This window comes from Polypterus senegalus, chromosome 7 (genome assembly GCF_016835505.1).
Source record: "Polypterus senegalus isolate Bchr_013 chromosome 7, ASM1683550v1, whole genome shotgun sequence".
In the NCBI taxonomy this organism is placed as follows: Eukaryota; Metazoa; Chordata; class Cladistia; order Polypteriformes; family Polypteridae; genus Polypterus; species Polypterus senegalus.
The window spans coordinates 124,839,088-124,864,916 of NC_053160.1; the positions used below are offsets into that span (position 1 = coordinate 124,839,088).

Below are 25,829 nucleotides of genomic sequence, written 5' to 3' on the forward strand. Positions count from 1 at the left end.
GTCAAGGCTGGGTGCTTCCCTGGAATTCCACCATAAAAATAAATAAATCATCGTCTTCTCGACGGTGTGAGTCTTAGTGGCACTGCACCGCTACAGTGTTATTTATTTCTTCTTGTTGCTGGTTGACTGCTGCCCTGTGACGCATCTCCAGCTGAGTGTTCTCGTGTTTTCCATTTTGTTCTTCTTAATCCTTAAACCGCCGCAACTGACTATAGTCGTTTCCCAGTGCAATTTACCAGCACGCCAGATGTGATCAGTCAGTGCCGTACATTCGTTGAGCAGCCAGCTCATGACCACTGCCAGCCCCTGCAGCACTGCAGCCTCACTGTCTCTGGGATTGAGCTGCTGCATTAGACTAGCCTGCCAGTGCCAGCGTTTACCTCTGTGTGCTTGCGTGCAGCCAGATCAGGAGCAGTTGGCTCTATGATTTACTGAATTTCACCAATGGCATCAGTTGCACCTTGTACATATTATTCTGGTAGTTTTTTAAATAGTTTTTACAGTTTATTGGCAGTGTGTAAAATGACCACTGTTGCAGTAATTGTGATGCTCTTTGCATGAAAAAAATGTGTTCCATTAATTTTCACTTTTTCTTTGTGAATTGTGACGTTTGCTTAAAGTGCAGCAAAAAAGTATTTGGCGTCCAGGGATGCGTTAACCCCCAAGTATGTGGCAGTTTAAGGGCTAAAGCCCCAAGATCCCGTCGAAACTCCCTGCACCTTGTAAGGCTTCTGGCAATGAAAACGCACTTGCATGAATTACAGTACATATAGCAGTAACATCGGTATTTTACATTCTAGCACTGCAGGTGACATATAAGTACAGTACTCTACAGTATATGGGTTTACCTTTACATTCTTTTTTTAGGTAACGTATTAAGCTGTGGTTGAATTGAAATTAAAGTGTTTTGGAGGCATATTTAGGGTTTAAACTATAAAAATAGGCATTTTTTTAACCACATCCATAATTCGTAGTTTTTCACAATTCGCAGGTGCTCTATGAACGTAACCCCTGGGAATTTCGAGGGTGTACTGTATATGTGTGTGTGTATATGTATGTATGATTGATTGTTTTGTAAAAGATTAAATAGACCATGGTAAGGAGTTTGGGAAAAAGAATGCCTTTTCAGACAGGAGTTCCACTGTTAACTGATCTCAAAATGAGATCATCCTGTCTCTCTTCCCTCAGATTCCCTCTGCTCCGGCCACAGCTACCGGGCCTCTGGACCCCCTTAGTGAAGAAGACTTTGTGTTCTTTTGAGCAGGAGTCGGGGTCAATGTGTCATGTTTGATAGCTGTTCCTTGTGAGGTTGGATTGCCTCTTTAAGAGACTTTTGTACTTTATATCTGACAAAACAGCAATAAAATTTCTACTTCTTGGGAAAACCTGCTGAACTCTCTTGGGCAACTTTGTGACCCAAGCTTAACAAGTGGTACCAGGTGGGTGTTGTATAGATTGATCCTCAGTATGCTCCAGAGTTGTACCCTCAGTACGTTCCTCTACCTCCGGAACCGGAGAATCTGCCACCTCTTCTAGCTCATCACCAGATACATGCTTGTGAAGATGGGCCCTAAGGATGACCTTCTGGGTTTCCTCCTCTGCTTTGAGTATACGGCGGTGTTGATGTGCTGGGACAGACGAAACTGGGCTTACATTGTCATCAAATGATTTGGCTCAAAAACTAATCCGCACATCGTCATCTCATAACAGGCTTAAGTTTTGAGTTTGGTATTTTTCCATCCAGCTGTTTTAGCTTTAGACCATCCTCTAGAAACTGTGACACATAGACACACACACAGACACACACCCATCATCAAAATATTGATGTTTTCGGTATCAGGGGCCCTAAATCATTGATTGCTCTGAGGCTGCCCTCAGTCAAGAGTGCTATGCAAAATGAAACTGAATTGAACTAATTTGAATTTGATTTTAGAATTTAGAATAATTTTAGTCTTTTATAGAACATTTAATTTATCATTTTCACAGATAAAACCAAATTTTGTTTTTGTTGCACTTAAATAATCTCATTCAGCAGAAGAATTGCTGTCACTGTACAAAAAGAAATGTCTAAATATCCTTTTCTTATTAATTAACATTTTCTCTGCAAATACTGATCTAAACATAGTAAAAATGACAATATTTGTTTCTTTAAACTGTGTATTTAATGCCACCTAAGAATATTTTAGGCATGATTTTTCTTCTGAAGATCCATCCTCCCTTTCACAACTCATGCTGCTTCCCGTTGCTGACATGTAGAATAGTGTATGTGGATCTAAGTTGTTTATGATTCAGTTCAGTAATCTCTGCCAGGGTGAGCTAAGCACTAAAACCATCACTTTCTGTTAACATGAGGACAATGTTTGTGGTAAATGTCCTTGCTTGACCCATGCTTCTTCGCTTTGCAGACTACTGATGAAATCAGAGGATCAGCTGAGATATTGATATTGTTTGCAGCTGGCGGCTATTCGATAGAGATTGCTGTAATTGAAGGTTACATAATATCAGCTCATTGAGTTGCAGGGCAAAGCCTGATGTGACTTGGTGTGTGTGTGGGAACCTTGAGGAGAACTAAAGAGGTTACATAATGTGTTTGAAATTTTCTTTGCTGGCAGACTCTTTCTTTCTTTCTTTCTTATGGGGTTTCAGGATAATACAGTAATTCTTAAACCTTTAGATGAATTTTGATTTAGACTCTGGAGAACTATGTGCAGAAGAGTATGTCACACAAGGCGGATACTTGGTAAACTTTGAATAAAATGCCTGTCATTAAAACCTAGTGAGTGGATGTTGTAATTCTAATAGGAGGGCAGCAAAAAAATCACACTTTATATGAAATGTAAAAAAAAAATGATATGAGGAAAATTCGGATTGAATCCGTCCTTTGATTTGCTTAATCTAATTTCACTTGTTCATTCCATTTGGAAAAGCACATGCATATATTGGTGAAACATGTTTAGTCTGATTAACTGTAAATCATATGAAAATACCTTCAATATACCAAGCATACAGTATATTAATTATAATTAATGTAAAAAGAAATAACCGGTTACTATAGAATGGAAGTAAGAATTAATTTTAGCATTGTGGATTATGATTTACAGATCAAACAAAACTAAAGAAAACAAAATTCTGAAAAGGATTTGCTACCGCAAACTATAAGGTTTTAAGATTGCTTTAGGATGAATATAAAATTTAGACCTCATTTACAGTATATTATAAAATTTCAAGTTTAAATTGGGTTAAAATGTGTTATACCAACAAATTTCATGATAGCATTGTAGTGGGAAATCAAACAAAATGACACCTTTTATTGGCTAACTGAAAAGCTGTCAAGGATGATATACAACTGCAAAAATAGCATATTTCTTGTATAGCCCAACATCACACAAGGAATACTTCAGTGGGCTTTAACATTCCCTGTTTTTTTGACATCCTCACAGCTTTGGCTTTCTAAGAAGACAAGAAAAACTGCCCCAAAAAAAACCTGTAGGGAAAAAAAATCGGACGAAATCTTGGGAAAGGCAATTCACTTTTATCCACCCCCAGTGTTTTCTTAAGTTTATCTGTTAATATAATTTTTTCAATAGAAACAAAATTATCATGCTGACAAGAGGCACATTCAGCTACTCCCACACTCCTTCTCTTGACGAAATTGTGTTAACCTGCCTGTTGATGGCCCACTTAATGTAAATAGGCAAGGAGAGGTGACATTGGAGAGAGGGTATGGGGATGTCATTAATAGTATATACAACATCATCTACTGATACAAAATTGGCATTGTCATGCTGTATCTGTCCCTATATAAAATTACAAAATATTTGGCAGCTGGAATGTCTAATCAACAAAGGCAAAAATGTTTAATGAAAGAGGGATGTAAGGGCTAGCATATCAGTTGAACAGAGGTTCTTACTGTAATTGCACCACATAATTGAAACACAAGGACTTACTCTACAAGTGTGCCCATTTTACTAAATGGGTATTTTGCTCAGCTATAATAAAATAACGCAAAGGCTAGCAAAATAAAAGAAGCTTAGAAAACGAGAGTAGAATAGAATTGAAAGTAAACATTGTAAAGATGCTATGTAAACAAAATGCATTTTTATTATTATTAGGCAGTTCAGACACAAAAGCAGCTCAGTTCTTCCATGGGTGTACCCATTAACATATTTCCATAAGTATTTTTCTCATCTCTCTCTTTTAAAAAAGAATTTAAAAGGCACATTAAATGGTAAGTACTTTGTGGTTAATAAACAGTAAGTCTTTGCATATAATTTGGAACCATGAAATATGGTAATGATAATAATATTTACTCACAAGCACTGAATGTCTTAATTTTCATAAAACTCTGGAGATGTTTTGTTTTATTTTCATATTGCAGCCGAAAAACCTAAGACTCTTCTTGTATTTCTTTTTGTTTTTGACTTTTCTAATATTTTTAAGAAAAAAACTTTCCATTTATTAAAAAGTGCTACTCTTGGAAAGCTATCCCGACAATACAATTTCCTCAAGGTTGCTAAGTGATTGAAGAACAGTCTCTCTCATCTCTTTTAGCATCCCATATTTTATACTGATGGATGAACAGTTCCATTTTCTTAAAACCTTGTTGTTTATCAGTAAATTTGATTATTCTACCCTTTAAAATGCTTCTTCTTATGTTATATTGATATTAGCCTAATTACAGGGAACTCCATGTATAGATTGAAAGTAAGGAAAATAATCTGTGGAAACTTACTGGTTAATTTATGGTCCATACCAAAATAAAAAAAAAAGTATTATTACATTGTAATCAATCACTTTTGCAATTTTTGTGTACTGAATTTGATAGGGATGGTTAGACACTTAAGAGGAATAAATTGTTGACCAAATATATTAGTATAATTTTTTTTTGCATTTTTATAGTACTCAAGATGATGACCGAATTCGAATTGAGAAAATGGACAGTGAACATTTTGAGTATAGCAGTGCTTTTCGGTTTGTTGCTGACTTTTATGGCGACACCACTTCAAATCTCACAGGTAAATTGATTAGGAGAAAAGCATAATGTTTAAAGTAACCATAGCTAACATGTCACCTTGGCATTGCCTCCCTCTCTCTTGTTTGTGTTAACATTACATGAGACACTGTTACAACATCAGAGCAGTTTTATTTGCAGATTTATTATGTATTTTCCTAAGATATTATACTATCATAAATCTCTCTGATAATATTTATAAGTATTTCTAATTAAAATAAGAAATAATTATTTTCAGTGTTTTATTGTTTTTTTGTGTAAATCAACTGTAAAGTCATTCATTTTGATGGTAAAACAGAAGAAGAATACCCAGCAGAAGATGATGTAAGCCAGTGCTGAAAATAATATGAAGGCATGATCATAGATGCAATGTATGAGTGTTTTCAGTTACTATTGGTTCCCTGCCCAGAAAGTATCACAGTAACCAAATGTTTTTTTTAAATTGAGGTGCACTCCCTCTACTTTCACTCCCAGAAGGGCATACAGAAACTGCATAACATGAATGCGTACATTTGGGAAATTACATTTGCCCATGTATTGTGCTTAGTCCTCCTCCTTTTTTCTCTTGCATTGTTGAAGTATAATAGATTGTTGATGAAGATATATTATTATATGATCTGCAGTGTTTTATGGCCAAAACTTAGGAGTATATGAAAAGTTATCCCTAGGATGTACATGAGATTTGCTTTTATTGGTACAGGGATAAGCTGACTGATTCAATATCATATGAACAGCTTTTTATTTAGTCTTCAATATTTAAAGAATTTTTTTCTCTGAATAATCTTCTTGTGTCTTCATGACGTCTTGGGTATATGTAGTGCAATACAGTATTCATGTGATAGCTGGTTATGGGGCTAAAACGACATCTTCAGCTAATATCCAAAGAACTTCTCACAACCCAGTGAAACCCAGTGCAATGTTGGGTTGACCTTATTTTTGGTTAAAACGAGTTCAATTTTTCAGCATCTCCAGAAAAGTGTATTCACTACAGCTCATGTGTGTACTTTTTAGCCACTTGCTGTTTTGGTTACTGAAATCATACTCTATAAAGTGTATTTATATATGGTCACTCTATTTGTATTTCCTTAATACAAAGTTTACATGCTCTTAACACAGAAATGTTATATTGTTGATCACGAAACCCTTCAGGCAACTTCCGAACCAACATTATTTTTATTTTATATTATTTCTGTTGTTAATCCCACATTTGAATACTTATAGAAAAGAATAGACTACTTCAAGTCCTTCCGTGAGAACCCTTAATCCAAAGAGGACTGTTTCATTTATGTTAGGTAGAATGCCCAGAGGGGACTGGGCAGTCTAATGGTCTGGAATCCCTACAGATTTTATTTTTTTTCTCCAGCCGTCTGGTTTTTTTTTTTTTTTGTTTTTGTTTTTTCTGTCCACCCTGGCCATCGGACATTACTCTTATTCTATGTTAATTAATGTTGACTTATTTTATTTTTCTTACTGTGTCTTTTATTTTTCTATTCTTCATTATGTAAAGCACTTTGAGCTACTTTTTGTATGAAAATGTGCTATATAAATAAATGTTGTTGTTGTTCAGGCCATCTAGATTCAGCAACATGACTGAATGTGAATCCTTTTGGAATAGACACAATATTACAAATACATGCCATGATGAGCCTGCTGTCACACTAGCAGAAGTTGCCCAAACTACACTCATTACTCCAGACATCAGCTACAACAACAACATTTATTTTTATAGCACATTTTCATACAAATGATGTAGCTCAAAATGCTTTACAGGATGAAGAAAGAGAAAAAAGACAAAATATATTAAAAAATAAAATTAGGCAATATTAATTAACACAAAATAAAAGTAAGGTCCAGTGGCCAGGGAGGATAGAAAAAAAAAAAAAACTCCAGACGGTTGGTGAAAAAAATTAAATCTGCAGTGGTTCCAAGGTCATGAGACCAACCAGCCCCCTCTAGGCATTCTACCTAACATAAATGACCTCAATCAGTCCTCATGGTATTCAGGGTTCACATGGAAGAACTTGATGATGATGGTCATGTGGACTTCTGGCCTTTAATCCATCAAATGGTTGAGTTGTGAACCCACTTCACAAATGTGCTTCATTGCCTCACTTATCATTAACAATTCTTCTGTCATCCTCATCTCCAACAGAATGCAATACTTCACCCCAATGAAATGCAAAAGACTAAATACTTTATAGTTTCTGACACAAAATTAAACATCTTGATCACTAAATGGTTTGGTCCTATCTAAAGTCAAACAAGGCCATATGTTTCCTGGTTTTATCTTTTTAAATCTCAGAAAAATGTCATATTTTAATGACATTAAGCAGTAGGATTAAGTCAGGATTATGCTATGTTTTTTTTGTATATACCTATACTGAAATTAGCATTTAGAGATCAAATTTAGAGACCCGCATAGATACTGTATATAACTCAGAAATGTGAAAAATATTGTGAAAAATCATCTCTCAGATTGAATAAATCCATAAAGAATTTCATACTTTTTTTTGAGAGGAATGACACCATTTCAGTTATCACTATAGACTGTATTAGACATTATTAATGTTAAAGATTGTCTGATATTGTTAATAGCTTTATTATTATACTAGCCAACCCGCTGCGTACCATACGTCGCATAATCAGGCCGGTTTTTTAATGATTTTTAAGCACAGGGAGAAAATTAACATTTGAAAAATCGGTAATGTAATAAATCAGCAAGAAAAGCAACATTGTAACAATGCACAAAATGAACCAACACACAATCGTCTGTGACTGAAAACTGGCAGACCGCCAATCGGTCATGTGCCCACCTCCAGCTTGTCACTTGAGTCGTTGTCGTCTTTGCACAGTCCAGATGCACCTGTGACTCACGTAGACTTTCCGTGTTCCTGCAGGAGCATCTAAGAAGACGCATGTTTGTCGTGGATGCGAATTGCTGTATGTAGCGTGTAAAACAGTTTGCTTTGGTGCATGCGGTCGTGCGTTGTAACTGAAAACTGCTTACTTCATTGTCTTTTAACCTCAGTTATAAAGGATTGTTTTAAGGATCCCATGAGATACCCCTCGCAAACCGTTTTACATGCTGCATATGGCGATTCACCTCCGGCGTGGCTCCTTCCTGTGCGCCATAGGTGTCTTACTTGTCGGTGGCTTAGTGAATCCACACCCCTTCCGGGGTGCTTTCCATGGTTGTCTTGCCTTAGTGAATGATATATATATATATATATATATATATAGATAGATTATCTCGGTTTCACATCGGGCAAAATGCTAATGTTGTCATAAACTTTTAAGCAAGCACAATATTTCAGTTAGCTTTGTAAACTTTATTTATTCGTTATGATTTTTTTATAGATATAAACAATTCTAATACCATAGCAATACATTGTTCTAGCTGGCAGAAACTTAATGGATTGCTTGTTTTATTGGTCAATTAAAATCTTGCTTAAAAGGTTGGCTCAATGTGCCACACTAAGATTATGATAGTGTGGCTGTCTGAAGTCATCAAAATTGTTGATTTCTTTTCTAGATTAGTTTGTATACATCAATTGCAGAACCTGTTTTCAAGAACATTCACAGCCTTATGTAGTCCTTTGGAGATTGCCCAGGGCTGTATTTCATCTCTGTAGTGAGCTTTCATGTTTCCTCCTGTTGTTAAAAATTGCCAATATAAATATTAAATAGTAATGGTTGTAGTGTGGGACTTTGTGCTACACCTTCTAAGATTTCCTTTTCACTTAAATCGTTTCCATTCAGTTTAGCTTAGAAGGTTCTGGTATAAAGGAAGGATACCATTAGGTAGACAAAATTTAAGAGAAAGCCTTTGGAAAATATTTCATGAATTAATTCTTCCTTCCACACCTTTTAAAGCCTTGTTGGAAGAAGCAGCAAGAAAAATAGCTTCAATTGCCTATTTTTGTTAATACCCTTAGTGACATATTCCATGACTCACTGATTAGAAGTGGAGTAGTTTATTTTAAACCATGCCATTTATCATTAATTATCCTTTTAATTTTTTACATTTATTTGCACTTTAGGTGTTTTAAAATGATTTTATACTGCTTTACCCAATGTGTTTATCATGCTGATGGGCTTCTAATTTTGTTGAAAGGTCTGGCCTTTCTCAGGTTTGGAAAAGAAGAATTTAAATATAAATTAATATAAATATAAATAATTGCAAATATAAATAATTGCATTTAACATGTTTGAACAATCACCAATGATTTTAACTAAGGTTTTTCATGTGCATTACATCCCTATCTCACTTTTATTTTAATTGCTTCTTTTTGCAAGATGGGGCGATTGTGCTCTCTGTTTTTGTAAACCTTTAGGAAGTAGTTGGTAGGGTGACTTTTTAGACTCCCTTCCTGATGTACTACTGGAAAATGTTGTGTGCACACCTTAGAGAGGCATACTGGAGCTAAACAGTTTTCACTGCTATTGTATACCAGGCGTTAACAACATTTCATTATAGATCTTTCATAGACCACCTAAAAATTGCAACTGCCTTTTACGAAGTTAAAGGTAATCTGTGGAATTAATCTGTTATGTCTGCTCCATATTTTAGCATGATACTAAGCAGCTTAATTTGATCTAGTAATGCATTTGCCTAATGACATTCACACAATTAAAACATGGTAATCAGTCCAATTTATATAAAACACTCCTAAAACTTTAATTTACTTTAAGTGGTTAAGGTTAAAATACATATGGGATTTGGAGGAAGCACTCTCTAATTTTATTTCTTAATTCTATATTACATCTGTTTAGTATTACATATTTTTGAGGATTATTTATTGTTCTGAATTTTATAATTACTTAAGCCCTACTTTTTAGAATTAACTGGATATTAGACAAATATACTCACTAGCAAAGTGTATGATCTTTTAATAAATTGCACTTTATAATATTAAAAAAAAATCCATACTGTTCACTTTAGTTCTCATATGGCACTTAAACAATTAAAACAAGGAAGTAAAGAATTAAAGTGACCATTATTTTTCACTAGGATTTTTTCTGAAGGTTGAACTAGCTTTGTGTATTTGATTTCTTTTCTTTATCATGTAATGTTTATATATAATTAATATGTTGATTTTACATCCACTAGGATCACAGCAGTGTTATTGAAGCGTTTTTGTGTAATTAATGGAGTTTAGTAGTTTCAGTCTACACACTGTGACACCTGTAGGGGCGTGCCAGCCACCCAACCCAACAGACAGACACAAGAGGAACACTTGACAAACTCATGCTTTTATTTTTTATTCTCTTTAGCAGCACAGCACACAGTGCTCAAATCACCAACAATAACTCAGTCCTTTCTTTGTCTTTCTTTCTTTTGCTACTCCTCCCTTCACAAGCTCTGTCCTCCACCTCCCGACTCCGGCTCCCAGATTGGAGTGATGCTTCCTCTTTTATATCGTACATGTATGTGCTCCATTTGCTCCTTGATGATCTTCCTGCCACACTTCCTGGTGTGGACAGGAGTGCTGCATGGGCACCCGGAAGCACTCCAGGTATGCCCGGATTCTCTTCTGTCAGCACTTCCTGGTGTGGTGGAAGTGCTGCAGTCCATGGCTCTGGAATCATCCAGACACCTTCTTGTATCCCAGGGGAGGTATTGCCTCTCTCCCAGTCTTTTCATTCTCCAGGCGTCCTGGCTGGGCAAGAGCCCCAATCGTCTGGCACAACACACAGACTTGATGTTTTTGGTCATCTTGTATGTTCACATAGTGAAAAAGACTGCCTTTTAGCTTTTTACACTTTTATCTAGAATAGCAAACTTGGAAGTAACTGTGGTCCAGGGACTGTGCAGCTTGAGAAAACACAAATGATTTACCCATTTATAATATTAGTACTAGTAAAATAATTAATATGAAACCAAATAATAGATGTAATTTGAAGTTTTAAATGATTTCTTTCAAGTGTGATCATGTAAGAATCATGCAACCTTTTCATAACACAAAGAGTTTAAAAATCTGGAACAAATTGCTTAATTATATAACTGAAGCAGATACACTAACAGCTTTTTGAATGTCTTGACAATATAAATATGAACTAAATAAGTGAGCTTGGTGAATTAAGTGATGACAGTTGTACTATATATGGATTTTTTTTTCTCAGGTTCCCAGTATACAGGAAAGAGCATGCAATATTATCCTAAAACTCATTTAATCCAATTCAAGGTTGTGAGGGGAGTCAAGGTCTTTCCTAGCAGAATTCAGTGTAATGAAAGTACCATCCCTGCCCAAAGGTTCAAATAGGTTACACTTAAAGGCAGCTCTAAAATTTGAGTAGAGCAAGACCAGCTTTTATTTCCTCAAGTGGAAGAAGACACTTTCTTTCCAAATTTACATGGTCGCAGTCACCACATATTGCAACTGCAGGGTCAGAATGAGTCATCATTAAAGTGATGGTGCCAGAATAAATAATTTCTCTCACTGTGTCTCCCATTTGCAAAGGGAAGAAAATAAACATTAATAAGAAAGATGTAATTCATCTCCTTGGTCAAATAATTTGGATCAGTTGTGACAGTCATACTTTCAGTGTTTGAATTACAAACTGTAGTTTTAATTGTAATATGCTCTCGTTTACACCATTTCTCATTCACATATATGACCAGTACCCCTCCTGTTTTTTTCCCACAACACACTAGATCTCTGTCTGCTGTGAAACAGGCCCCGGACACAGACAGACGGACATCGTGGTTCACTCAACATACATTTATTTACACCAACTATTTACAAAACTATTTACAAAGTCCAGTGCACAAACCCAGTGCCTCCAGCACCGATCCCCCAAATTCCGGCCTTTCACAGTCTTTCAATGCCTCTCTTCTGGCCGCCTCCAGTCCTCTCTCCAGCTCCGTCCTTCTTCCACCCGACTTCCGCTGATAACGGAAGGTAGGCGGCCCCTTAAATACCAACCCGGATGGACTTCAGCTGGTTCCAGGCGATCCCCCGCGGACACACCCCTCACTTCCTGGTGTGGCAGAAGTGCTGAGGTCCAGGGTTCTTCAGGCACCGGGGCGCCGCCTGGCGGTGGCCACGGGCCCCTACAGGGTTGGGCTTCCAAGCCCCCAACACAACCAGGGCGGTCGCCCCCTCATGGTCTGGAGGAGGCACAAGCCCTCCTCCGGTCCTCCTGGGTGTCCCGACTGGGCTCCACCCCCAGCCGCATACAACACTGCTCAAATAAGATGAAATCCATACAGCATTAAAACAGTGTCAGGTATATCAGGTTTAAGCCAGCTCTCTGTAAAACAGAAAATGCCACTGTACTTCTATGCTCCATGACCCACGATAAGAGCAGACCGTTCACCCATTTTATTTGAGAGTGATTGAACATTTCTCATTTCAATAGATGGTAAAACAGTTCTAAAATCTTTTTGCATTTGTTTTACTCTTGAGCTGGCACATCGCCATCTCCTTCTGCAGACAAAAACCTCCTGCAGAAAAGTGAAACTGGGCTATTTAGACGCTCACTATCACAGCACAAGTAGCTGATTATGGAAGTATTTAATACACCCAACTTTTATTTTCTCAGTATCTTTTTCGTTTTCAGGTTCTGTGTACACAAGTAGCCTTCGGGTCCTCTTTGTGACTCCTTCCAATTTCGCAGCCTGTTTGAATTGCATTCAAGATGAGCTGGCACCTAGGTTTGTGTACACTGCAGTTTTTGTCAATAAATTTAAAATCCATTTATCACACTTCTTGTGGCTAGTGCGACTGCCCCTGACTCTTTAAGGTGAAAATGGAGTATGCAATTTAAAATTGCTGGAAAAGCTGTGTAGTACAATAGCGGTTTCAAGAGTTACAGGTGCTTTTAGAGTCATAGTTGCTTTATGGTTCTAGTGAGGTTAAGGAAATTAACAATTCCTAATTAGAAGCTTAGTAAATAGTAAACACATTCTAACAGGAACAGGTTTGAGAGAAGGAGCACTGGTGAAAAGTTCAGACACATGGGAATGCAGAGGGAAGGTGCATGTAGGGCAAAAGATAGAATAATTTAAAAAGATTTGCTATTACATACTGTATCATTCGTTGGTACAGTGGCTAGTAAGTCTTTATTTGCCTTGTCTTACTGTAGGTCCTTAAAGTGTTTAATTATGACTAGCAAAATACCCGCACTTTGCAGCGGAGAAGTAGTGTGTTAAAAGTATTAATGAAATAGAAAAGGAAACATTTCATTTTGAAAATAACGTAACATGATTGTCAATGTAATCAATGTAATTGTTTTGTCATTGTTATGAGCATATATATATATACGCACACACACACACACTCTCTCTCTCTCTCTCTCTCTCTCTCTCTCTCTCTCTCTCTCTCTCTCTCTCTCTCTCTCTCTCTCTCTCTATATATATATATATATATATATATATATATATATATATATATATATATATATATATATATATATATATATATATATATATATATATATATATATATATATATATATATATATATATATATATATATATATAGTAAAAGATGTAACAACAAACAGCATAAAGGTTTGGGGTTTTCCGGCCCCGTATATTGTAGACAATCCACAATTCAATCAAAATCTGGTCAAATATAAACAAAACAGTTCATATGAGCGACGCCATTCTGAGGCGTCGGCGGCCAGTTGGTTTGCCCAGTTGATTTCATACAAGAGACGCTATTGGTGGATGACTGAGAAGCTAACCAATCAGAGCACGCAGTTTTGTGTTTATCTTTGTGCATAGTCAAGCTCTTCATTATGTCTCCAAAATGATCTGCTACTGCTTCAGGGGCCATGCCCAAGCGCCAAAGGAAGATGTTAACGATTGCCGAAAAGGTAAATGTTTTGGATTTGTTGAAGGCTACGATTCTTTTTATTTAAAAAGTAGGAAAGGACTATAAGATCTACGGCCGCAGTGTCCTTTTAACCAGGGTGCAAAACGAGTTGTAAGTGGATGTAATAAGGCAGTAGTCTGGATGGAATCTGCTTTAGGGATTTGGATTGAAGACTGCCAGAAGAAGAACAACAGCAGTGCTACACAATCGCCTGAAGTGGCTCCTTTAGAAGAGCTGTAATGCTCTCCTTTGTTGTGCAGTAAAATTAAACTCATTGTTATCGGACAAGTCATCGTGTCATTGTTGGTGAGTAACCATAATTAATTTTCTACTTACAGTACTTAGTACATGTACGTACGTTTAGTGTCACTGTACACAGATTTACTGTATACTATTTTTCTTGCATTGTACGTATTTATTGCTGGTGGCCTGTCTATCGTAATGGCTGTAACATATGTGATATCGGAGACACTCAAAATCTTTAAAATAATATTTAGGTTTTACTGTATATAAACAGTGTGTTTATATACATAATTTCAATGAATCTTACCTAATATCTAAGAGAATACAAAGGGATTATGCTGTATAACTCTGCGGGGAATATTTATAAACAGTGTGGGAGAGTTTATAATGGCTTAAAATATAGAGAAGGAATATGGAGAAGGTTTTTGTCCAGGATATTTCTGTACTTGGCTGCATTCATCTTTCCCTCGATTGCAACCAGTCGTCCTGTCCCTGCAGCTGAAAAACACCCCTACAGCATGATTCTGCCATCGCCATACTTCACTGTGGGGACTGTATTGGACAAGTGATGAGCAGTGCCTGGTTGTCTCCACACACTGAGGAGAGGCAAGACACATGACAGCCCGCATGGAGTTTGCTAAAAGACACCTGAAGGACTCTGAGATGGTGAGAAATAAGATTCTCTAGTCTGATGAGACCAAGATAGAACTTTTTGGCCTTAATTCTAAGTGGTATGTGGATACCAGTTATGACAATTATGCGTAGACTTTTGAAATGAAACCTGCCCAACTTTTGTAAGTAAGCTGGAAGGAATGAGCCTGCCAAATTTCAGCCCTCTACCTACACGGGAAGTTGGAGAATTAGGGATGAGTCAGTGAGTCAGTCAGTGAGGGCTTTGCCTTTTATTAGTATAGATTCCTAGGTATTTGAATTGCAGTGAAACAAATTACAAAACAGATCACATTTAAGCTGATGCTATTGTTATGTTCTTATTCACATTAACATTTAAGCAAAGAATTTTGCAGAGCTCCTCTGATACATTTAATACATATGGAAATGCTGTATATAAATGACAAATATGAATCTGTTGTTATTTTGTTCCTTTTATAATTTTCAACAGTGTATTTGAACAAATTCTCTGATTTTTATTTGAACAAATTCTCTGATTTTTTTTTTTTGGGACATAAGGAATTAACATTTGTAATTATTTTGTAGATTTAAGTTCATTTCAAGGCTCCTAAATCTAAATCATGTAATTATGAACCATCATTCATTTTTTTTCACTGGTGCCAAGGTCATGACTTTTGACATCATTAGCCAGATAGTATACTATGGAGGAATATTTCAGACAAAATGAAATAAATAAATAAATGCGTAAATAAATAAAAGTACTATGAAATGTGAGCATAAATAAATAAATGTGTCATGAAATGACAGCCTTAATAAATAAATATGTCATGAAATGAGAGCATAAATAAATAAATGTGTCACGAAATATGTTTTTCGTTGCTTATTTATTTATTTCATTTTGTCCGTAACATTCCTGCAAACCGTCATGAAATACGGCTTGAAATAAAACTGTCACTTTCACTCATCAAAGTTGAGAGGGTGGGCTCTAACACGCCCTCTAGTTACTGATTGGTGAATCGATAGCACAAGAATTAATTAGAAAAATGCTTACTACTGCCGATTAAATGGATTCTGCCGAAGATATTACGTATTTCAGAGAGAGAATTGAATATTTATCGGAAGAAATTACAATGTTGGCGGCCCTTTTAGAACTGAGTATTTGACCCTTGTTTTACGAGTAGAAAGTCAGTTGCATATTCGCAGCTACTTTTTCAAACAACTGTACAGCTCTGATCAGTGGTAAAGTTGTTCAGTTCAAAATATTAGGTGGAGCTGCTTTGGGCATTCCATGTCAAAGTACCTAAACTAATACAGCCGTTGCAGCTTACCGTATATCAAACTGGCTCATTCGTCTTGTGATCGTCTTCTCTGATACATCATACAGATCTGCAATCTGTTGTACTTTTAAACCGCATAACAGAAGGTGTTCTATTGACTCAGCTGGAATGTCAAAGGATGGACATCCAGAGCAGGGAACTGTGTCACCTGAACTGGAGTGTAGTAGAGTCTGTTCCACCTGTTCTTCGATAATTTCAAAAACAGTTTCATCTATATCGGAGTCTAAAGGGCCGCCAACATTGTAATTTCTTCCGATAAATCTTCAGTTCTCTCTCTGAAATACGTAATATCTTCGGCAGAATCCATTTCATCGGCAGTAGTAAGCATTTTTCTAATTAATACTTGTGCTATCGATTCACCAATCAGTAACTAGAGGGCGTGTTAGAGCCCACCCTCTCAACTTTGATGAGTGAAAGTGACAGTTTTATTTCAAGCCGTATTTCATGACGGCTTGCAGGAATGTTACGGACAAAATGAAATAAATAAATAAGCAACGAAAAACATATTTCGTGACACATTTATTTATTTATGCTCTCATTTCATGACATATTTATTTATTAAGGCTGTCATTTCATGACACATTTATTTATTTATGCTCACATTTCACAGTACTTTTATTTATTTACGCATTTATTTATTTATTTCATTTTGTCCGAAATATTCCTCCATAGTATACAGGTCAGCATCGCAGAATTGTCATTTTCCAAGATTTTGGATGAATACAAAAATGTATTGTGTGTTTAGTAATGAATTTTGTATTTGTTCTTTAGCTTGGTTTTCTTAACCCTTCTTTTGGTTAGCATATTGGGCTTAGTTCTCTTTGGTACTACTGACTTTGGTGTTGAACCCTGTTTCTATTCAGATTGATTTTTTTTGGTGTATCTATCTTGTTCTGTTTCTAACAATACCATCTTCATTAAAAGATGCATTTTGTTCAAGTTTGTTTCTTTTTTGGGGTATTCCTATATATATTAAATACTATCTCCCTAAAAAATTAGTTACAATGGGTACTTTTTGGAGATTGTTTATGGTTTAATGATATTTTATACAGTTGCATGACAATCAGATATTTGTACTATCCCTAAAGTACATATTATTTCATGTATGGATTACTCTTGATTTTAGGACCTTTGCGGATTTTAGTATTAATAATATATTTGTATTATTTGAGCAGGTATACAGTACCTCAAATATAAACTTTCATCAAAACCATTGTTTTACTATATTCGGGTTACTAGATTTATAGTTTTTGGGTTAAACAAAAAAAAAACCACAACTTCAATATCTGCCATATAAATTGTACTACCTAATCCTTTAGCACAGCTGCACAATATCTCCAAAATTTACCAGTGCTTTCTAAATAATATGTATATGTAATATAATATATAATGTGAGACTGAGTTGCGATTGCCATTGTGTAAGACCTAAATTAAATCAATTTCACTTTTGATTAATCCTTTTCAATGGAATTAAATTATGAAAAAACAAGTTTGTGAAAAAATCTTTCTATTATTGAAGTTAGTCTTTTAAAAGAAAAAAAATAACTAAAATATATGTATGAATAAATAAATTTATTTATTTATTTATTTATTTATCAAGCACCTTTAAACAACTTTCATTGACCAAAGTGCTGTACAACTAAAAGACAAAAAGGTTAGCAGGTACTACACAGCGCATATATACTCAATATACATTGCACACTACTATACTAAACCAATCAATAAAATCAAAACAAAATAAGTAATAATAATAATAATAAATAAGATGAAACCAACTACATAAAATCAAGAGGAATTAAATGCACATGAAAACAGATGTGTCTTAAGCAGGGTTTTAAAATGATTAAGATTCTGGGCCGCTCTCAACTGCAAGGGGAGGCTGTTCCACAAACTGGGGGCTATTACCGAAAATGCTCTGCCTCCTCTGGTTTTAAGCTTTATTCTGGGGATATGGAGTAACTGAAGATCAGAGGATCGCAAGGTTCTGACAGAAGAATACGGAACAAGAAGCTCTGACAAGTAGGCAGGTGCCAAGTCATTTAAGCTTTTAAAAACAAGCAGTAATATTTTACACTGGATCCTGAAATGAACAGGAAGCCAGTGAAGGGAGGCCAGTATAGGTGTTATATGGTCGCGCTTTTTCTTCCCTGTCAGAAGGCGGGCCGCTGCATTTTGAACGGCTTGCAGCCTCTGAATTTGTGCCTGACTGAGACCTATGTATAATGAGTTACAGTAGTCAAGGCGTGATGTAACGAAAGCATGAATTACTGTCTCAAACTGTTCATGGGGAATGTAGTGCTTAAACAAACCAAAACAGTATTGTAATATGCAATCGTTTTGTAAATATAAAGTAGTGATTTACAGTATATAAATCGATCAACCAATGTGAATTTACAATGTCAACTAGGCCTCAAAAAATAAAAATACTGTACTTAACAAAACGAAAATTGTTTATGCCTATAGAATGCACAACTTCAATAAGCAGAGTTTGTGCCGGGTCTGAGAGTTCAACAGGACAACCTAAACAACAGAGATAAGTTGGTGAAATAACAAATGCCTCTGTTTTGTTCAGTTTGATATTCACATTCAGTTTGAAACAGAATTTACTTTTTGGTACATCATCATACTATTAGGTTGATTAGAAAATGTAAGGAATGAAATCAAACTCAAAATATTTCTCTTCATGATGTCAGCATATGTGAGCTGAATTAGCTTATAAAGGTACTTTGTCAATTTCTTGTCCGGGAAGTTGTACGGCTCTACAATGTTTATTAAATTCAGTCTGTATAAAGTGCATTACTTTTTGTCTGATTCAATGTGCTTCCTTCTTCCTAGTTTGTCCAGTTTCTTTTTTTGGCTAAGTACTGAATATGCCATTTTTTCTATTTTTGGTTTAATGTTTGCAGTGCCAAAAATTCCGAGCATCCCTACTTTTTGGTAACCTTTACTTTGCATTGCTGGAATAAATCTTGTTACTTTCTCTAGTGGTGTTTTATCATTTTTATGGAGACCAAAACTGCTCACAATATCCCTGATAAGACATCTCAACTGAATTCCATATATTATGGAAAAAAAACCTCTTAATTTGTACCAGATACAGTGTGTTGTGTATACCAATATTTGCCTTTTTAACTCCTTCTGTATTCTGTTTGGATGCTGTGTAATATAACCCGACCCCAGACAGACACAGACCCACAAGTGTAAGCACACACACTTTTAATTCTCCTTTTTTCTGTTACACAGCACACAGTGCACAAATCAACCATGAATAACTGAGTCCCTTTTTCTCTCTTTTATTCTCCCACCTCCATTCCACTCCTCACAAGCTCTGTCCTCCATCTCCCAACTCCGGCTCTCAGAAAGGAGTGAGGTGGCCTCTTTTATATTGCACCTGGAAGTGCTCTAGGTGCTGTTCTGTCCTATTCCGGCAGCATTCCTAGATGTAGAGGAAGTGCTGTTCTCCAGGGCTCCGTCCCCCTGGCGGTGACCATAGGTTCCAGTAGGGTTGAGCTTTCAGGCTCCAAGCCCGTGGTCCCAATGCAATCTAGGTGAGTCGCCCTCTTGTGTTCTGGGGGAGGTATTGTTCCAAATATGTCCTCTCCCCCGGTCCATCCATCACAGGAGCGTCCTTGCTCCCAGTTGTCTGCCACAGTGTGTATAGTAACAATTCCACATTGACTCTAAGACTTCAACTGTTGTACTTTCAAGTGTCAGATCAGTGTATAGTCATATCTAACATGTTTACATTTTACATGTAACACATTTATTTATCTTAAATTTAATTGGCCAAGTCTGATTCTGTTGACTATAGGGTCTCTGTCATTTCATTCCATTTACTGTATTGTTGTCAATTATTATCTATATCCAATTTATATCAATTTTGTTTTACTAACATCATTTATATAAATGAAAAGAGCAGTGGTGTCAACACTTATCCCTGAGGAATAATACATTTTTAGTGTCCTTTAATTTAATTCTGATTAAAGCTTGTTGTATCACAACTGTTTTGTTTTTTGTATCTCAGCCAATTAAGCATCCATCTACACAGTGGATCTTGAACTCACATTTTTTTTAGATTAATAATTTGCCTTTTGTGTTAGCTTATAAAAAGCTTTTTAAAAAGCAAAGTGAATGCTATTGAATATAATTCTCTGATAGATAGTACTTTGATTAAATCCTTTTGCTGATTCTTCATAGAATTCTAATATATCAGAAAAACACATTCACCATCTAAACCTGTGGTAATTGTTTCATAATACACCAATACATGATATGTGCGGTTTACTATTTTCTTTAATAGTTGCTTCTATTTTTTGTTAAGCTTACTAGTGTATAGTTATTACCCGGATTGGCCTATTCACCTTTTATTTTATAACAGGAAAAGGTTTGCAAGTATTTAAGAGTGTCCCAGTGTGTAATGAACTCTGGGGGGAAAATGCATATAAATATGTGTATATATCAGACCTTAGCAAACAGCCAGCTTCACCTTGGTCATTCACCCCAGTTACTATACCTTCCCTTATTTTGGTGTATCAGAAAGTAAAGCATGCATCTTCTGTAGATCTGGGATCAAGATTGTGCACAAGACTACAAACACTTTGCGGATGGTCAATGCCAAAAGCACAAAATCGACCACAGAGACAAGAAACACAGTTTACAGCATTCTACATATGCAGGAACATTGCAGTGGCATCAGATGGAAGGACTCACAGTCTGTGATTTGCACACATACAAGTTCTACCGGACACACGTTTAACAAGGACGCCGTTAGTGCAAGAGAGGTGGTTGAATTGCGGCTATCAAATGAAAACACCATTAACAGACACTTGGACTTGAAATCAGCATATGCAGGCTTAAAAAGAAGAACACTCAAATAATAAAGAAAACTTTATGATCAACACCCTCTGAACCTCACCTAATTAATCCACCACCCAACCCTTACAAACCCTAGCCCCATTTGCTACATATTGGATTTGATTCCTGTATGTATAATCATTTTCCTCTGATGATTATACCTGGTAGGCTATCGAAAGGTTAGGAATAAAAAACTATTTTAAGATATGTAACATACTTTCTCCCTTTATGGATTTCTAGGTACTAATACGCAAACAGTATCACAGACCTTTGCTTTCATATATAATATAGCATCATGTAGCTGGCATTACAGTGGGACTTACAAGCTTGGGCAGATTTGTGGCAGATGAAATTTAATGTTAGTAAATGTAAATATTACACATAGAAAGTAACAATGTTAGGTTTAAATACACAATGTGAGGTCTGAAAAATGAAAATACACCTTATGAGAAGCATTTAGGAGTCATAGTGGACTCTATACTATCAACTTCCCAACAGTGTTCGACTGCCATCCAGCCATATAGAATGATGTGTGGAGTACAATTTCAAGGTTACACTCAAGCTTTATAATGCACTGGTAAAGGCCTCACCTGTAGTTTTGGTCTTCAGGCTACAAAAAGGACATAGTAGCACTAGAAAACTCCAGAGAAGAGTGACTAGGCTGATTCTCGTGCTATAGGGGATGAATTGTAAAGAAGATTAAAAGAGCCGTGCATTTTCAATGTAGACAAAAGAAGATTAAGAGGGGACATCAGTTATGTGTTTAAAATTATGAAGGGAATCAGTACAGTGGAGTGACTCTGTTATTTTAAAATGAGATCATAAAGAACACACGAACACAGTAGGAAACTTGTTAAGGGTAAATTTTGCACAAAGATTAGGAAGTTTTCTTTACACAGAGAACCATAGATACTATGAAGTAGTGTGGTAGACAATAGGATTTTAGGGACTTTTAAAAGTAAACTTTAATATTTGTTTTTTGAAGAATTAACTGGATAAGACATGGAGAGTTTTGTTGGGAAGAATGGCCTTTTCTCATGTAGATTGTGCTAATGTTCAGTTGATTAATACATGGGGAAAACTAGTTGCCCGCAGACCACGCTTTAAGACCAATTTATCTAAAATGCCAATGATGAAAGTGAAGTATGGAAAGCCTTAGTCATCCCTTTAATGATATTTATCTTCAAACATTAGAATGTAAAATAGGGTCTATATAATTTCTTTTAAAAATAATTTATGTATGTATGTATGTATGTATGTATGTATGTGTATATATATATATATTTTGTGATCTTTGGCCAGCTTGTCATCCCGGCCAATACCCCCAGGCCGCCAGATGGAGCCCTCCCTGCAGTATGGAGGTGCCCCGAAGACCAGCAGGGAGTCATGGACTATGTAGTTTTTATACAAGACCCTGCTGGATACCACAGGGGCCACAAGAGGGAGCTGCAGGGAGGGCCGAAGATTTATTTGTGCCCTATAACCCGTCAGTGGAACCGCGATGTGCTTCCGGGGTGAAAAGAAAAAGACTTGTACCTGACCCGGAAGTGAAAGAGTCACGTGGACTGGGGATTGGGAAACATTTCCGGGTCGGGTACTATAAAAGGACTATGGGAGCTCCCAGACCGCATGCTGAGCTGGGTGGTAGGAGGGCAACGCATCTGGGAGTCGGAGGATTGTTTATTGTTTATTATTGTTATTGGTTTATGAATATAGTGGAGGAGAGGGTGCCTTCTGCAATGTGGAAGATTAATAAAGTCAGTTATTGGACTTTTACCTGGTGTCTGGAGTCGTGGACAGGAGTTCAAGGGAGCGACAGCATCCCCTATCGGTCACAATATATATATATATAATGTATAATATAATATTATATAATATAATATAATATATCATTAATGCCAACAAATATTTCTTATTTAGGTATGTTTTTATAGCATTATTTTATCTGTTTTTTATCCTAATAATGAGCTGCTTTGTGTTTTTCAGGAGTTCCTCAGCAGCTGTCTGCTATTGCAAATCTTGATAGACCAGTCATAATTTGTCTGGCAGCAATTATTCGCTATCTTACATATTTCAACTTAGAGAAGGTTCTGTCAAATACAAGGTTAGTGAAAGACTTTAAGCTACTAGTAAATACCCAATTTATTTGTTAATTTTTGCTGGTGTAGGATACCACACAAAATGAAAAACATGAGTTCTATTTTCATGTAACCGTATGGGAAAGTAAGTTGCTTTTCTCATGATCTAGACATCTCTTGTATATTTTGATGTTATTTGATTTTTAATATTGGTATATGTTTTTATGCTTATATACAGGATTTATTTAACACTATAATTCCTTAGTTTTTTTTTTATTCTACTGGTTAGATGAACAGCAGCTTAATGTGTGCATGTCTTTCTGTATCTTTAACCTCTTAGTGCTTTTAGATGGCTTTCCAGTGAAGCTGAATGCTTGGTGCTCAGTGCATCTACTTTGAAGAACCTTGAGATATTGCAAAATCAGGTATGCTTTTATTTTATTATTTGGACTAGATAACGCCAAAAATTGCTTTTCAGTGACATTTGGTAATAAGTACTGAGAAGGACATTTTAAAGTCAGTTTTAAAGTTAAGAAAATGAAAGACAGGCTATTTTACCACAAGGACAAAAAAGTCGACAGAGAAGCCTCATGTGCCAGGAAATGAGAGAATGCAAGGCCTCTAACTGTCATGAGTCAAAACTAGGGGAGCAAAGAATACCAAAAAATTAAAGCCAAAATGAAACCAAAATTCAGAGGCAAAATAACCCAAAGCAGATCTTACTCTGTAAGAAGAGTTTTAAGCAATGTAGTATGCAAAGGTTTATTTAATCGCAGTCTTGAAAGTTGGACACCATTAGTAGTGCACCTTAAGCTTAAATACAGGTAGCAGAATGACATCATGTACTGCAACTTTTGCCTGCCATGTCGCAGGAACAGCTCACTAATACTAACAATAAGAAACTGCAGTTGCTTGAGGAGCCCAGAATGACAGCAATTATGGTTGTTAACAGTAAGCAAATTAGCAATGTGGCTAATGTTGTGAAAATCATGTTAAAAATCATCCCAAATAAGCTTCATAAACTAAATTCAAAAATTGATCATGTATACTCAAAATCCCTAAATCATATCAACGTCATTATATGAAGTTTAAAACATGTTTGAAAAAACAAAAATTAAAACGACAACATTTTAAAGAATCAATAGCAAAAATTATAATGGTAAAACAACAACTAGGCCTTCAGGCTTGTCTTGAATAACTACATTGGTGAAAGAAGCCTTTATCATTTTACCAATTTTTAAATTTCCCTTGGAAAGTGAAACTTTTGAAGTCCCTGAACTTCAGTGAAAACAAGAGACTCTTCTCACACAAAAGGCCACATTACTATGTCTAAGGTGTTTAGATTGAGTGATTAGTTGTTGCTAATACATTAACTTACAAGGTAAGGTAATTAAAGCATGTGTATGTCTGAACTGAAATGTTTTTCTTTTCACATTATTGGAGTTGCTTAGCTTAGACTGGGTGTCTAAATACTGTATAACTATTCAGTAGGCTCATTTACGTTCTATGTGTTTGACCATTAAGACTTGCGTTCCATATGCTGCCATTCATTTAAAAAATGTAAAGTTGATTATGACAATATTAATTGATTTTTCATATTGCTGTCTTAACTGTGTTGTTAGAATTAATTATACTTTCAACATAGTGTGTTAAAATAAACATCTTAAAAACATTGATGTATTGACAGATAGGTATCAATGTGTTCAGGTGTTGTGTGGGAAACACCTTCATTTGTGCTAGTAAATATAGTGTTCGTAATAAAATGTTGTTTACTTATATGATTTTTTCATGTAGATATCACTTTTTAACTTTGTAACTTAAAAGCAGCAGGATGTTCAGCTGTTTGTTTTTTTTTTGGACACGTGTTCTTTTTTCCCTATAACACAAAATAACCCTATAACCTGCAATTCCTTTGTAGCTGTTTTAACACTAGAATTACCAGAGCCTACAAATAAAACTCGTAGATCCGTCCCACCCTAAATCGCTTCTTAAAACCGTTCACAGCTCTCCACCAGTGTTTTTTGTCATCTAAATGTGCTGATAAACTCAGGCTGCAAGCAGCCGGCTATTGATTGATTTTCTGGGAGTGAAGTGGAGTTTTAGAGTGGAAATAATAGGCGGCTTTTTTTTCTGCAGTTACACTTTAGAATAAAAGCGCATTTGTTCTGTTATATTTGTACCTTTTGTGAAAGTGTTTCTTTGATATTTGGACTTCAGGCTTCATACATTATATAGTTTATGTCAACATTTTGTCATTTACTACTAGAATATGAAAAACGTTTCCGTTTTAAAAATGCATTTACACAGATTACTGTAGAAACGGAATACACATGAAATTCGTGTATTGCAAATAAGGATCTATTATTTCCACTCTAAAACTCCACTTCACTCCCAGAAAATCAATCAAGGCATGAGCTTGGAGAAGTTTGTGCACGTTCTAAGTCGGTGGGGGGATGGAATAGCCGGCAGCTTGCAGCTTTTCTTTTATCAGCACATTTAGATTAACAAAAGACGCTGATGGAGAGCTGTGAACGGTTTTAAGAAGCGATTTAAGGTGGGACAGATCTAGGAGTTTTTTAGTGTTAATATACTGTTCCAATACATTTCAAGTTGCAATTAAAATGTTTTCAGACCTGTTCTTCTTAAGTGTATAATAATTAAGTACTTGAATCTTACATACCAGCAAACCTGCGATTTTTAAAAGAATCGCAAATCCAAGAATGGCAATCTGTTCCCTCCTATATTTGGAGGGAAGAAAAATCATGGAGGGTGGGTGCGTCCTGGGAAAGTTTTTATTTAATTAAATAAACATATTTGTTCTAAAGCGGTTTCTTTTTGGAGCCGTGACTTATCT

At 35.9% G+C, this 25,829-nt stretch overlaps 1 protein-coding gene across 5 annotated transcripts in view; it reads left to right on the plus strand.

Annotated features, from left to right (window-relative positions):
* msh3 (mutS homolog 3 (E. coli)) overlaps positions 1 to 25,829 on the plus strand; it is a 351,434-nt gene that overhangs the window by 85,180 nt on the left and 240,425 nt on the right. For all 5 annotated transcript variants that reach the window (XM_039759260.1, XM_039759261.1, XM_039759263.1 and 2 more), the window contains exons 9-11: positions 4,900 to 5,015; positions 22,884 to 23,001; positions 23,316 to 23,400. In XM_039759260.1, the coding sequence (XP_039615194.1) occupies positions 4,900 to 5,015; positions 22,884 to 23,001; positions 23,316 to 23,400 (319 nt within the window). The remainder of the gene's footprint in view (positions 1 to 4,899; positions 5,016 to 22,883; positions 23,002 to 23,315; positions 23,401 to 25,829) is intronic.